The following is a 15,311-nucleotide window of genomic DNA, read 5'->3' on the forward strand; positions in this document are numbered from 1 at the left end:
CTGTCCTACTCAGTGTTTCGGGAAAACCCTCATCTCTTGATTTTAGTGATTCAGTCATGTTCGCTGTAAGCTTTTCATGTAATCAAAGTGTGAAATAATACAGTACTTTGTGCTATCAATTTCTTTTGCAAAAGAGGGATGCTTCACTGTGTTGTCTTATATAATGGATGTCCATTATATTAGAAGCATCTGTGGTAATCTGGAAAAAAAGTGAAGTTTAACTGCTTAACAATTATGAACAAAGCATTTTGTGACTTTTAACTTTTGTTCCAAACTTTTGTTCTTCCACCATGTGGTGAGATAGTGAATTGTTGCTTTAAATGTTGGTTTGTTGGAATCGACCTGAAATTGCACAGTCTGCAGTTATTTGAAGTGTGGAGTGTTTGTGCTTTTCTGCTGCTAGTATATGGGTCAGAAAGCCAAGAAGCGTTGTTTATTATTACAGTACTACTAGTCTTCTTTTAGGGGGATTTTTATGAATGTGGAAGCAGAAAATGGCAATTTACTTGAAAATAGTATCGATTCCCACCCCTCACTGCCCAGTTGTCCCAGAGGAAATATAAAGAATACATGCTTCTTCTTTTGTTCTTAATATGAAGTAGAATGATTTGTAGCTTTCATGCTTTATACTGGCAAAGGGCCCAATCCTATATCAAATTTCCACTGCAGATGCAGCTATTCAATGGGGTGTGCATCCTGTGATGAGGGGAGCAGTCATGGAGGCCTCCTCAAGGTAAGGGAACATTTGTGGTTGCTTTGATGCTGCATTGATGCCAGAAATTTGATTAGGATTGGGCCCCAAGTGATCTTAAAAAAGCTTACATAAGGGCCCAATCCTGTCAGCTTTCCCGTGCCAATGCAACTGCATTGCAGTCCTGAGGTAAGCAAACAAAAATTCTCTTACCTTGAAGTGGCCTCCATGACTGCCTTGTCATAGCAGAATGCAGTGAACACCTCACTGACATGGCTACGTCAGTGCTAGAAAGTTGGATAGGATTTGGCCCTAATTCTGTTGCCTCCATTTCCTGAATTGTGACAAAAGTGTAAAATGTTAATGGCTTTGCAGTGCAGTCTTATAAATAACATTAACAACAAATAATTTACCATCTGCAGAAAATATGCAAACCTGCCTATTTTCATATGTATAAGGGCAATTTCTTCTGTTCTTTGATCATAGCCACAATGCTACCTATGGGTCACTACACATACTATGTCCATGATATGCAAGTTATTTTATGTTGCTCCACGTGGCAGCCATTCCTTAACAGTGCTCTGCAGGTCAGATGATTTTCTTGATATCTCCACAAAGCTTGTTCTTTTTCTGTTTGTGATGATGTGGATAACGTTTCCCCATCTGTATAGTGCGTGCTGCACATGAATGTCTCACTATGTGTAGTGATTTACAGAGACTTACATTGGTGGCTGCACTGTACACACTGGCTTGCATTATCGCAGGAAGATTGACAGTTCAATCCGAACCTGTGCTGGCACAAGCTGGCGTAGCCAGGCTGCATGGCCTGCTCTGTATCCATCGCAGGTTTGGAGGTGACTGAAGATCTCTTTGGGGTGAGGCAGGGCTTTTCAAACTGGGGCATCATAACACCCTGACCTGTTTCCCCTTAAGGGGCGGGGGCAGGGAGGAGGCAGCAGCACAATCCCAAGGATCGCGCCACTCAGGGGGCTGCAGGGACTTGGGTGCACTTACCAGAGCCTCCTGCAGCCTACCGGGGTTGCGAGGAGCCGTGCACGGCTGTCTGCAGGGCTCCGCAATGCTTCAAAAGTGAAAGTGGAGTGATCTGCTTCTGGTTTAGTGGAAGCGGAGCACAATCGCTCCACTTTCACTAGTGAAGCTTCGGGGAGCCGTGCAGACAGCCGTGCATGGCTCCCCATAACCTCGGTATGTAAACTTCCTGGGAGTTTGAAAACCGCAGGGGTAAGGAGATATTTTCCCCTTACTCCTGGTTGAGCCCCAGCCTGCCGTATGGGGCTTTTTGGATCTATGCCAACTATTTAGCTGGTGCAAATCCGGGAAACCTGCTTTAATTCTAGGAGGGCCAGGAAGGGGGTTAATGAGCTCTTAGGAGGTGTGCTGGCTTAGGCAATTGTTTGGATTGCGCTGTTAAGTGGTGTACCCCTCAAGGTAATCTCTCAAAAGAAAATGTTGCTTTCTATATACAAATGATAAACTGCAGAGCTAAACTGTTGTAATGATTGCTGTTAGAAAAATGTAGAGTAGTTTAAAGGCTATCTAATAATGATGGGTTTTAATAAAATATTAAAACTATATTAGGCTACTGTTATTCAAAATATGAAAAGGGGCACTTGGTAATTGAGGGATTTCTGTGTGTGAAGGTAGTGCCTTTTGCAAAACTCTTTCAGTGTTTGTGTCAAATTTCTTGGTAATAGCCCATGTTGTAGGCAGCTCAATGATTTTTTGCCATCTTGGTAGAAGTGTATATCAAAAATATAGCTAGGCCTTGCTTGTACTATGAAGTTTCTAGTATAAAGCTTAATAGTGTGACTTACAAAAACCACCTACTATAAACTAAAGCTTATGTAATCATTGCATAATGCAAAATACCCCCCCATCCAATCTCCTTTTCCCCTGAGCCTAGAAGTTAGTTAATATGGATGAAGTTAAGTTTGCTGGGCCAGCAAAGGAGTCATGCACAAAAATGAGATGTATGTGTATTTACAGGAATTAAGGGTTAGCATATACAGTAGAACAAAAGTTCTATTTGTAGATGGCAATAATCTCCAGTATGAAAGAAGTCAGAAAGGGTTCTGAGCAAAATCGGAACATTCATGAAGATTCAGGCTGAATAATTGAAAAACTAGTCAACAGTTCAGTGTAGCTGAAAAGTGCAGTTTCTGATTCCTCCTGCATAGGAAGTAGCTGATGAATGTGGCAATTTGTTGAAAGGTGCTAGCAGAGAAGACTGAAAAATATTGTGTGTCACTCTCTGTTGGGGGTGGAATAAGATGAATATAAGCAGAAATGCCAGTTTGCAAATGAATTGCTACAAAGTTAAAAGTAAATTTCCTGGTTTCTAGAATTTGCCAGATAGTTTAATTACTTTATTACGGATTGTGTATATGATGGGACATTTTGGAGGAGGGAGTTTACCTTTTAAATAATAGTTGGACAAATCTGAATGTTTGGTTCTTGGTAGGATCACAAAATAATGCCATTTTCAGTTTCTTTTTTCCCCTTCCACATGAGGTATTCAGATCATTTTTCAGAAAAGCATATATCCTCTTATCTTTTTCACCATAGTTGAGAATAAAAATTATTTTTTCATACTGTTGGGTGTGCTTCATAGTACGAACTGAAAACATACTGTGTTTAGCTGAAAACTATCAGGGTAATAATATCATTCTGTTGGTTAGGTCTGAGCTCTGTCTGTGGTTATACAAAGTGAGATCAGCTACCTAGTTTCTTCATTTGGTTCCAAGTGTTGATATTTGGACACATGTTCACAAAGCCTTATGTAAGTGCTCTTTGGTGTTTATGTAATTCTGGCCTCTTTACTATGTGCAGCAGTGAGGCCTGACTAGGATAAGAGTTCTTGAGTATTTAGGGCCTTGCTTTGCTTGCATAAGCTTGGAGCTAGAAGATAAATTGCCTGTCACTGAAGTTGGCCTTTAGTTGTTCCAGATTTTCTCTGAGCATGCTCTGTCTCTCCATGTGTACTTTCCTTCTTGCTTTTTGTGGTGTTGCATATCTTTTCTCCTCTTCATGCCATCCTTCTTGTCCATACTTAGAGATTATCTCAAAGACAAGGCCGCTGGGGAATGGCAGCATTTCAATTTGCATTAGTGTCCCTGTGTTCTTGGATTCCAGAGTTTTAAGTGTCCCTACCTCTGATGTCCACTAGCATGTTCAAAGCAGTACATTATGTGCCTCCTATGTATCCAGATTTATGAAGGCAGCCCACACAAATAAGGTTTTTCCTTTCACCATCATCCTTTTATCTTTTTCTTTGAAACGAAAAGTGAGTTTAATAAAGTTCATTTTAAAAAAAAGTGAATGCCATCTGTCTATATATATTTGAAGACATAGTGAGAAAGAAACTGGTGTAGTGGTTCACAAGTTGGAAGAAACTGGTGTAGTGGTTCACTCGCACAAACTGGTGTAGTGGTTCACAAGTTGGAAGATCCTGCTCAGCTGTGAAGCTTCTTGAGTTTTCTTGGCCAGTTGTTCTCTCTCAGCCCAATCTATCTCACAGGCTTATTGTGAGGACAAAAGGAGGGAACTGTGTACACCACCCTGAGTTCCTTGGAGGAAGAGATGTATAAAAATGTGAAAAATAAACTATAAATCAAACTGAATTTGATTTTGTTACACTCTTGCCTTTCCCTGGCTCTGGATGTAGTCAGAAAATCAATAGAGGCTTGATGGTGTTGACATCTGTGGAAGTCAACACTCTGAATTTTTTAGTGAAGTTAATGTGTGCTTGTGTGACTGGCCAGAGGAACTGCTATCAGTGGACCAGCAAAATGCCAATCCATGTCACAGTCTGCATTTATTGTTATCTTTGGCAAAAGGCAACATGAATTATCATGAATAATGCAACAGAAACCCACCCCAGAAATAACTGGTCATCATTTGAACAGTGTTGCTATCTCTCTACTATCTTCTCTAGAAATTAGTAGAATCTGTTCTCTTATATGGGAGAAAATCAAATACAGCCCAGTGCCTCCCCCACCCACAGGACACTTGTTCTGTACTAATATTACATGTGTGTTGTTCCCCCACCACCTGGAAAGGGTGGAAGACTAGCATAGCCAGAAAACAGAGACTGAACTGTAATAGGCTATTACTAATAGCATATGTGATATTTGAGCGAGTACTGTAAAGAGTTCAGCTTGGTGTCTTGCAGATGACGTACGGCTGTGATTCATTGCTGGACATGAACTATAGCAGCTGGCAATGTGCAGAAAGAGAAAAGAGGAAGTTATGCTCCCTCTTAGAGTTCTCACATAGTATTTGCTTTCTTGTGTCAATAAGGATGTGTGTGTGTATCACAAGAGGTATACACGAGCTGACCTAACAGATGCTTGGGCTTGGCTGTGATTCTGTCACAAATTCTAGAGGCAAAGCACAATCGCAACGGTTTCTTTGCACATTTGAAGTATGTGTCTGGAGCCAGAGTAGAATGAGGCTATCTGTGTTTCAGGATGACATAATAAAGGAGCAGCTTGAGGTAGGGGAAGTGAAATGGTTTGTTCTTTGGTTAGTCCAGGGGTGTCAAATACCCAGGGGCTGGATGCAATCCGCAGAAGCTCTTTATCTGGCCCTCGGGCTCTCAGCTGCTGAACAATGCTGAGGTGACACTGCTGAAAGGGTGACCTGCATGATAATTGGGCTATTCCATATCTTGAAATATGATCTAGATTTGTGTATTTTCTCTTCTGTCATTTTCAGCTAATGAGTTCCTACACGAGAACAGAGTGCTTATTTCTGGTTTTGACCTGTTTAATGACATCACTTCCTGTGTAATGGCATCACTTCTGGCCCTCAGCAGGCATCATGAATGCAATTTGGCCCTCTGTATGAAATGAGTTTGACACCCCTGGGTTAGTCTGTGTAAGTTGGTTGCCTTTATCAAAATGAGAGAAAATGTTTTGTGGCTTTTACTCTGAACTGGAAGTTGTTTGGCAGTCTTATAGGCTGAAGGGGGTTACCTAGCTTCACCCTTGGTATATCCTCCTAGTAGACTGATTGACTGATTCTTGAGAGAGACATATTCAATGACTCTTTATGTAGAAATATAACGCAGGTTTCCTTTTCAAGGTTACTTTCTCAGTGCTATGAGCTCCCGTGCAGACCAGTGCAGGCAAAAATGGGGATGAAATAACCAGTGCAAGTAAAGTGACAGTGAGATGCTGAGAGTTAGCGAAAGCAGCTCACTTGCTGTAGTTGCTAGTGCTCCTTTTTGTAGTAAATAGTGTAAAATAAAGAACAGTGCTGTGTTTCAGTGTGCAGAGGAAGATTACATTTAGTATTTTCCTGGGGCCTGTCAGATTCTAGGGTATTTGAAAACAGTAGCTCTGTGAGAGCCTGTCTGGGGCTAGTAGGTGTGTCATCTTATGTAATCATTATATAATTAGTTCTTTGTTATGCTGTTCCAAAGTGGGAGGGGCCTAAAGCTGCTGAGTTGAAGGGTTGAGGCTGCCCTTCAATTAGCTGGTCTGATAAAGTGACAGAGGTTTTCTCAGTCTCCTTTCCCATCCTTAGTGAGAGGTGAATTTTGTTTTGCTTTTGCATAGGCCAATTGAACCTGGGAGAGGTTCTTTGTTAAACCTCCCTCACCTTTCCAAATCCATGGCTAGGGCCAGATTAGGTTTTCTTCTCCTTGTTTTTGCAAAGCAAAATGTTTGAAAGTGGGGCAATTCTTGTTCTCTCAATTATTCTTCTGCATCTTGCCCAATATTTGTCTTCTCTCTAGGTGAGATTTTTATGTATTTCCACTGTAAGGAAAGCATTGCTCTTTATGATAAACCCTCCCTTATTGAGTGTAAAGCAATTTTCCTGCACTTCTTAGTTAAATGACATTCCTATGGCAACTAGAATACTCAATAGGAGTATTTCTCATTTGCAGCTGCTTTTAAACCTAGGGTTCTTGAATGTGAGGTGAGTTGTTACTAGGGAAAGCTTAAAATTTCCTGTCACACAGACTTTGAGGGAGAGGTATTTCTGGAATATGCAAGACGGTAGAATATAGGCTGCCTCCCTCCCTAATTTCTCAGTTGGTTACTAGTACAGGCAGCTGGGTACTCCTCTGATGGTACTGGTAGTTGTGGAGTGAATTAGGGGAATTTCACTCTTTGGCAGTATTTTTCCTTCTTCCCTAAAATCCTTTTCATGGAAAGTCCAAAACCAGCAGGAACAAAGTAGTCACTTGGAGGGGAGAAGAGGTGTATTACAAAGGACTGGATTAAAGGCAAAGCAGAAACATTTGGGGTAATATGGGAGGATGAACAAGATACTTTACTATCATTTGGTTTGATCAAGGCCACAGAAAATAAAGAGAATATCTCATCCTAGGTTAAAGGGGAATGGTGTGAGCAGCTACTGCCATCTGGGGTTTTGCAGAAAAAGCTGTGTGTGGGGGTGAGTGGGGCGGGGGGGGGGTTAGTTGAACAAGGAATAAGAATTACCCTTTTAATTTTGTAACACAGTAAGGAAGAATAGGTTATAATTACCAGGCCTATTCTGTTGGATCTTTATATTTGTTATATATACAGTATCTCTTGCGAAAAGGTGTATAAAAGCAATGTAAAAGTATATTGGAGAGGTGTGTGCATTTGTGTGTGTGAGAGAGAGCATGCATGTGCACTGTGACTGTGTATCACTAATATTTGATTTTTATCTCTTAGGTTTATGCATGAACTGTGGCTTCATTTTTGGCTTTAGGAAAGTCACTAGTTTAATGACTCATCCTGCAGAATGTGATCATGCGTGTTGCTAGTGGTGCTTCCCATTGCCCTATTTTATGCAATCTTTGATCTAGTTACATAATTGTGAATGAAGGGGAAAGCCATGGGTGTGAAAGAGCTATGTACAGTATAGTATTATTGAACCTCAGTTGACTTGATGTGCCAGAATTGTGTCTTAACACAGATAGAGTTCTAGTCTAAGAAAACCGAAGAAATTAAATTGCGCTTGCTAGAATTGGAATTCCTTGGGGTAAATGAATGTAATGGATTGTGGGCTTGTTTGTTTTGACGTATCTCTTGCTGCATGCTTCCCTAAAGGCTTTGCTTATACCAGAAAATGTATAAAGCTCACTGTGTGACCTATCTTCTGCTTACAATAGAGGAGGGTGGAGTGGGGTTAGCTTTGGTTCAGCTAAACTTGTTGCTTGTGGGAAGGAAAAGTAGTACAGGAAATAGATGCCAGTTGTACAGTTGAACAGATTACATCAGTGCTTCGCAAACTATGGGTCCGTGGCCCACCAGTGAGTCACGACTCTTTTTTTGGTGGTTCATGAAACTGACAGGGTAGATAGAGCTATATGCATCAAGAGTGCATCAACCTAGTACTTGGGAGGAGCATTGCTGCCCAATCACCATTATAACCACAGAGCCTTGAGTGGCTGGTAAAGTGGAACCTTTTGGGGGGGTGGCTGGGTGGGTTCTGATACTAAAAAGTTGGTTACACAGGAAGCAGCAATAGCGTGGGATATGACCACATCATCCCACCCATGTGGTTATTATCTATACATTTTACTGGAGTGTTGTGTGACCACAGGAAAACAGTTCCCATGCTGCAAACCTGCCATTTAAATAGGGCTATAGATGGCATACAAGAAGAAACATGATGTTTCTAATTACAGTAAAACTCCAATAGTCTGGCATCTTTGGGACCTTGGTACTGTTGGACTATCAGGAGGTGCTATCCCACCCTTAAAGATCCTCAGATCTAGCATTCCATCGCTGTTACTGTCCAGATCTAGCTACGGTGGCCACTACTTGCGTTACTGCCAAGCCACTTCCATAACCTGTCTCCATTGGCGAGCAGGACGCAAGTGTGCCTGCTCAGGGGCCAGCGAAGTTGGGAGTCCATTGCTGATTTGATGTTGCTCCCAGACAATTCTTGATGCTGAACCCCTGGGGGTGCTAGACAATCAGGTCACCAATTTTTGGTGTTTTACTGTACATTAAAAGGGAAACGTCAATGTTTTTCTGCATTAGTGTGCAAAATTTATTTTGGTCCCTGGAAGAAAATGAACTGAACTGAAAACCAAAGTATACAAGAGATTGTGTCTGCACCTTGTTTCTTTCCCTGTTGGAATGGATTCCTGTGTTGTAGTGTGTGTGTGTCTACTAAACATGTCGAACGGCAACACTGGAATTATTTGTTGTAGTTCCTCAGGCTGCTTTGTTGAATGGTAGCCTGAGACACAAGTAAATTGGCTAGAAGGGGCTCCACATTCATTAGCTTCTCTAAAACACACAGATAAACTTTTTTATCTAGTAAAAAATGATCACAGTAACAACAGAAGGAATCTCTCAGAAGGAATTTTCTCTCAACTTATTTCCAGATTAACACATGTAAAAAAGGCAAAAATTGTTACTTGATATGTATGGGTTTTTATACAACTCACTATAATTTTGCTGTTTCAGACCAGTCCCGTGAAGCAACATTTGGTGATCACGTTCAGCATGGTGAAGATGGGGAATGGCAACGCTCTACTTCAACTACCTCATCTCAGAGTGAACAGGCAGAGAAATTACTGCAGAATCGGCACAAGAACCTGGCCTCTGAGGACACCAAAAAGAAGAGGGCTCAAAAACCTTCTCACATGAGGAGGAACATAAGGTGAACAATAGAAATAATTTATAGATAGATAGATGCACAGTGAACCTCCATTGTAACTGACTAAGTCAATTCCAGAAGACAATTAAATCTGGACACCCCTTTCCTCCATTAAGTATATTAAGCCTTTACCTTAGAAAACTTCTTTAATGCTGCCACTCTGTTCTGCTCTTCATCAGGGTTCTCTAGGTAATGGAGGAACATCTCCATTCTGAGCGGCTCTGATGCAGAATGGAGTGGCAGCACCAAGGGATAGTGAGTGGTTAAATGGACTAATGAAGGAAGGGGTGTTTAACATAGTGGACCTTGGAAAGTATCAGGTCTTTCTGAAGTCTATTGAATTAAGGTTATTAGATTGAGGATTCATTACATTTGGTTCATTTTGAGATAATTGTGTCTGTGGAATCTGCTGTTGCTAATTGCACTTTTATTAGATGGAATGTGGTTGATCTATCATTCCATGAATACACTTTTCTAATGGTGTATTTGAGACCTCTAGCCAATGGTAAAATGGTAGCACATTGCATTAGTCTCGTTCTGAGGGGGGCATGATGATCTCTAGGAAATGCTTCCATGGCTTCAGAGAATGAGTGAAATGCAAATTATATATACACATATATATGGAGATTTTATATATATATATATATGTGTGTGTGTGTGTGTGTGTGTGTGTGTACACATATACATACATACATACATACATACATAGATATAGATATAGATAGATAGATATAAAAGTATACATATACTTTATATACACGTATATAAAGTATACATGGAGATAAGTATACATGGAGGTACTACTTTATCTCAGTTCAGCAGCTGAGAGATGCTCTGCAAACTGATGCTTCAGTAGAAGTGGCACTTTTGAAAGGGCAGCCTGAGTGATGATTGGGCTCTTTCAGCAGAATCTCCATCTCTCACCCCTCTTGGTCTGCACCCAGGACCAGCCTTAGGAGCTGCGGGGCCCAATGCAAAACATTTTTGCGGAGTTCACCCACACCCACGCGGCCCTGTACTCACCAGGATGAGTGGCAGCAGCAAGGCAACTGGCGGTGGCATCACAGTCAACTGCTTCAGGGGGGAGGGCAAGTTTCAAGTCAGTAGGACCTAGAGGCAAGTGGGAGGGAGGGCAGTCCAGTGGCAATGCTCTGCTCACCTCACTCGCATTGTGATAACGGAAGATTCCATGTTGAAGCATCGGCTACAGAGCAGGGTGCTGGTAGTGGTTGCAGGTGCTCTGCTCACCGGCCTCTCCTGGCACAGAGCCTGGTTTGGTCAAATCACCCTAAGACCAGTCCTGTCTGCACCTTCCCCTGTAGTGTTCCCCTGTCTTCTGAGGCCTCCCTCCTTCTTTCCCTCCCAGAGCTTCAGCAGAAGTAGTGCTGATGAAAGGGTGACGCTAGGATAGCCCAGTTATTGTGCGGGCCAGATAAAGAGATTCTGCGGGATGTATCCAGCCCGCAGGCCTTTTGTTTGACACTTTGATCTGGCCCATACTTTACTAACTTGCTAATTCAGCTGTTGTGGGGAACCTTGTTGAATGCTTTACTGAAATCAAGGTAAGTTACATTAACAGCATCCCACCATCCACTAAGCTAGTAACCCAATAAAAAAAGATAAAGTTAGTTCATCTACCCATGGAATCATACTTAACATTTATCTGAGCTTATTAAAATCAACATCTGGAGGTCCATTGTGAAATACAGGAAGCTGGACGTGATGGACCCTTGGCCTGATCCATCAAGGCTTTTGTGATGTTCTTGATTCCTTCTGAATCCTGTAACTTTCTTTAAACCAGACAAATAGCTGTAGATTTATTTTTAACCCAGTTGATATAATGAAACTAATTCCAGCAGCATGTATAGATAGATTTTTGTTTTGAAGTAATATGTTTTCTGATTATGCACTCAGAAAGTTGCTGCGGGAGGACCAGTTGGAGGCTGTGACAAAAGCAGCCCAGCAGGAAGAGTTGGAAAGAAGGAAACGGCTTGAGCAACAAAGGAAGGATTATCAAGCCAGCATCCCCACAGTACCCCTAGAGTTCCTTCCAGGTAGGCAACTGAAATACTAAACAAAGGCCAAACTGAAACAGATCAGGGGAAGATACAAATCGTAATGGTAATCCTTTAAGTTCTTCAGCATACCAAACTGTCCTTCTTGTTAATAGACTTAGGGCACAATCCTAACCAGGTCTACTCAGAAATGAGTCCTGTTTTGTTCAATGGGGCTTTCTCTCAGGAAAGTGTGGTTAGGATTGCAGCCTTAATAATACATTAACCCTTGTGATTTCTGAGCATGTCAGAGTGCACAAGTCAAATATTTAACAAAATGGATAATATACGTACTAAAACTTTCATGGACAGCATTCAGAAAAAGATGTAGGAACATCTGTATTACATCCTATTGCCTTTTATGTAATTTCTTCTTTATAAATACATTTTTATTATGAAACAGGACATCACAAATACGTTTGTATATATGTGCAGAACGCCAATATAGATTGTTTTGTTTCTTGTTAATCTATTAGTAGGTGGTGAAAGTCCATATGTAAAAGAGAGGAAGAGACTTACAGGATTTTTTATAGACTTAAGAGTATTGAAAGTATTTCAGATTGCTTATGAAGTAGGATTGTTTTGATTCCAGCATGAAGTAAACAAATGCCAGCTTTCTTTAAGCAAATGTGTAGTGTGCTTCCCCATATGTCCAATAATAATTTATGCATAAACAGACCAGCCTTTTTTTTTTTTTTACCACTCTGGTATAGAACAGGGTTACTCTTTTTTCAGCTGCTAATATGTTTCCTATCAGCACTCTCAGATTCTTAGATATTTTGTAATGTCATTTAATCAAACATGCCTTTGGGTCCCTTTGGGTTCTGTAATATCACTGGAAAATGTTGTTTTTAAAATAATCATATTTGGTTTACATCAGTGGTTGCCAAATTTGTGAAAGAAAAAGCAGTCCCCATTTGGACCCATTCTGCCACGATGTGTGGAAGAAGCCCACCCAGTTGTTGTGGCACTCTAGGCAGATACGCCTGTAGCCCATTGCTCCAGCAGGCTTTGCACCTGCATTTCCAGGCAGACACAACAGTAGAGGGATGCGTTATAGCGATCGGATGTGTGAACAGCACAGTGGAACGGTAAGCATACATAGGGAGAGATGCAATGCTGCGCCAGATTCGGCCCATGGACTGTAGTTTGGCGAGCGCTGGTTTACATGAATAGATTTACTGATCAACTGATACTACGTACATTGCAAAATCATTTTCTCACCTTTTTCTTTTGGTAACATTTAACTCAAAGCAATATACATTAAAAAAAACTTCAAGATTAAAAAAATTCAGGAAAATTTCAAACTTCATTAACTCTTAAAATTGATATTAGTAGTGTGGGCTGCCATGTGTTTGTGCAGTGGTCATTTTGTACAGTCACCTAGAATGTTGCAGTGTGCAGGGAATTGTGAGAAACTGAGGTGGCAGCTACCAGTTTCCAGGCACCAACAGAAGTCAGTTTTTCCCCTAACTTACAGAAGGAGGAGGGCAGGGCAGGCAGCAGAGATGGACCTGGTCAGATACGAAATAGTGTCACATGTGAACATCAGGGCTGGTGTCTGATTTGGGCAAAGTTATGGGGGAGATTTGGACCAAAATTTGGTCTGCATATTCTTCATAAATTAGTAATATAAGAGAACTGAATTGCAAGATCCTGAGTGTGGAATTCAGTCAGACAGATATTAAGAGTGGTAGCTTGTTAACTACCACATGTAGATAATGTCCAAATATGCAAGGCTTCTGAAACATGTTAGATAAGAAAAATGCAGTGATAGGTAGGAAATCACTTTTCTTCTAAATTCTGTTTTCCCCTGTTCTTCTAAATATGAGTGACATCCAAAATCCACATGGAAATATGTGTTTTACACTTCCTCTCTCATGGCAGGGTTAAAACAGTAATAGCATAACAGTGAAAGAAGCATCAGTCACCAACTGAATATCAGAGTGTATGGAATACATGAAATTGCTATTATGATAATACTTCAGCTTAAAGTTTCAAATGGCCTAGCAAATGGCATAGATTTTTGAAAAATGTATTTACTTGGATTTTATTTATGTGCTATTCAACCTAGAGGAGGAATAATATACATTCTTTGACTTAAGCAAATAAAAACAGAGTGAGAGAATAACTGCTGAAGACATGAAGGAGGAAAATATGACTAACAAAGGAACAGATTTTGCTGTGTTTTAACAATTGTTTTGATACTGTAATGCTCTTGCCTTTAATATGTAGAACAAGCGTGTGCTAATTGTTAATGTAAAAAATGAATTATATTTATCTGAAATATAAATCGAAAATAAGTTCAGGGGGAAAGTTTAACATAGGTTTGGTATTTTGCCAAGTTATTAGGAGGACAATTGTTATAAGTGGATATTTTTGGGCCTAATTAAGAGAATCCATGCTTACTACTAATACCACAGTAAATAAAGTTTAAAATGCAGCAAATAGCTGTAAAACTGCAGTAACTTTGAGATAAACAAAAGTTACTGCAACAGTGTCCAATCAAAAATAGCTTTGTATATGTAATGAATCTATGTTACCAAATTTGGTAACATAGATTCATTACATATACAAATTTGGGAAAGTCTAAATCAGTATGGGGAATCAGTTGGGGAATGTTTTTGTCTGAAATCTGTTTTGCTTTCTCATTCTGGTATTTAGTATCATTATTGTTTATTGCTTTGGTGTAGAGGAGATTGCTTTAAGAACTGCAGAAGTTGCTCAGCTACCCCCTCAAGTCTTAGCTGAAGAAGTCATTTGCTTAGACAGCTCTAGCAGCGGTAGTGAAGATGACTCGGGAAGACTCCATAGTAGTGTTAAAAATGGTAAGGATGGATTTCCCTGACTTCCCTCATTGCAACCTGTAAAACCCTTGAATATCAGAGTTAGCTACAAAGGCATTGTAGAAAAAATAAATATTTGTTTTTCACGTTTCTGTACCACTCTTCCTCCAAAGATCTCAGGGTGATACATAACTCTTCCCCTTCTTTTGTCCTTACAACAACTCTGTAAGGTAGGTAAGGCTGAGAGATAGTGACTGGCCCAAGGTCACCCAGGAAGCTTCATAGCTGAGCAGGAATTTGAACCTGGATCTTTCAGGTCTAACTCTCAAATCAAACACTGAGTGCAAATTTTAGGTAAAACTACACAGTTTATACCTTACTCTCATTTCTATCTCTGTCAGCTCTAAACTAGCCTTTGTTTGAGATTAAGCAACTTTCTTTGCAATGATTATTTGAATACAGGTTCAGCCTATTTATACATGGATTTGACTCAACACAAATGGCCACTACAATGAGAAGGAATGTGCTGATCCCTGGAGAAGGGGAAAATGTACCCCTTTAAAATCAGTTTAAAAAACTGAACAGTCCTTTAACAATAGGACTGAGAGAGAGAGGGCAACTGACTGACAATCCTTCACTCTCCAGCGGACCCCTCCCTTCCCCCTGAGCACTGAAAGAAAGGTGATTGCTTTGCATTGGTGAAGGGAGGGGCTGAATGAAGCTTTCTAAGCTCTTGGAGAAGGACTGGTTGATGGATTGTCTTCTTAATGACTCTTATCTTAGAGTCAAAAGGTCAGCAAGGCTGTTTTTAAATCACAAAGAGCAAAGAAACTTTGTTTTTTAAATTGATTTGCTATAGTTCCTTTTTTTCATCCATGTGAGTGCTTGGAACGGAACCCACAAGAATAATTAGTCTCAACCTGTAGTTAAAAAATTTGAGATTTCTGCTTTGCTAGAAGGTTGGTGTAAATTTTTAGACTCATTTGTATCTGTGAGGACTTTGCAAATAGATAGGACTATAAAATTGGGGAAAATAAAGATTACTTTTTGACTTTAGCCTCAAATTCCAACATTTAAGGGATTGTTAAGTTTGTTTCTTTTATGTACATACCCAGTTTTTTTAAGTGCAATGATTTTAAGAAAGTG

The 15,311-nt window shown here is 40.4% G+C and overlaps 1 protein-coding gene across 6 annotated transcripts in view; it reads left to right on the top strand.

The window, feature by feature from the left end:
- The window catches only part of RAD54L2 (RAD54 like 2), a 122,351-nt gene that overhangs the window by 57,295 nt on the left and 49,745 nt on the right, over positions 1-15,311 (top strand). For all 6 annotated transcript variants that reach the window (XM_066618153.1, XM_066618152.1, XM_066618154.1 and 3 more), the window contains 3 exons: positions 9,133-9,328; positions 11,240-11,379; positions 14,073-14,207. In XM_066618153.1, the coding sequence (XP_066474250.1) occupies positions 9,133-9,328; positions 11,240-11,379; positions 14,073-14,207 (471 nt within the window). The remainder of the gene's footprint in view (positions 1-9,132; positions 9,329-11,239; positions 11,380-14,072; positions 14,208-15,311) is intronic.

The sequence above is a fragment of the Tiliqua scincoides genome, chromosome 2 (genome assembly GCF_035046505.1).
Source record: "Tiliqua scincoides isolate rTilSci1 chromosome 2, rTilSci1.hap2, whole genome shotgun sequence".
Taxonomy (NCBI): domain Eukaryota; kingdom Metazoa; phylum Chordata; class Lepidosauria; order Squamata; family Scincidae; genus Tiliqua; species Tiliqua scincoides.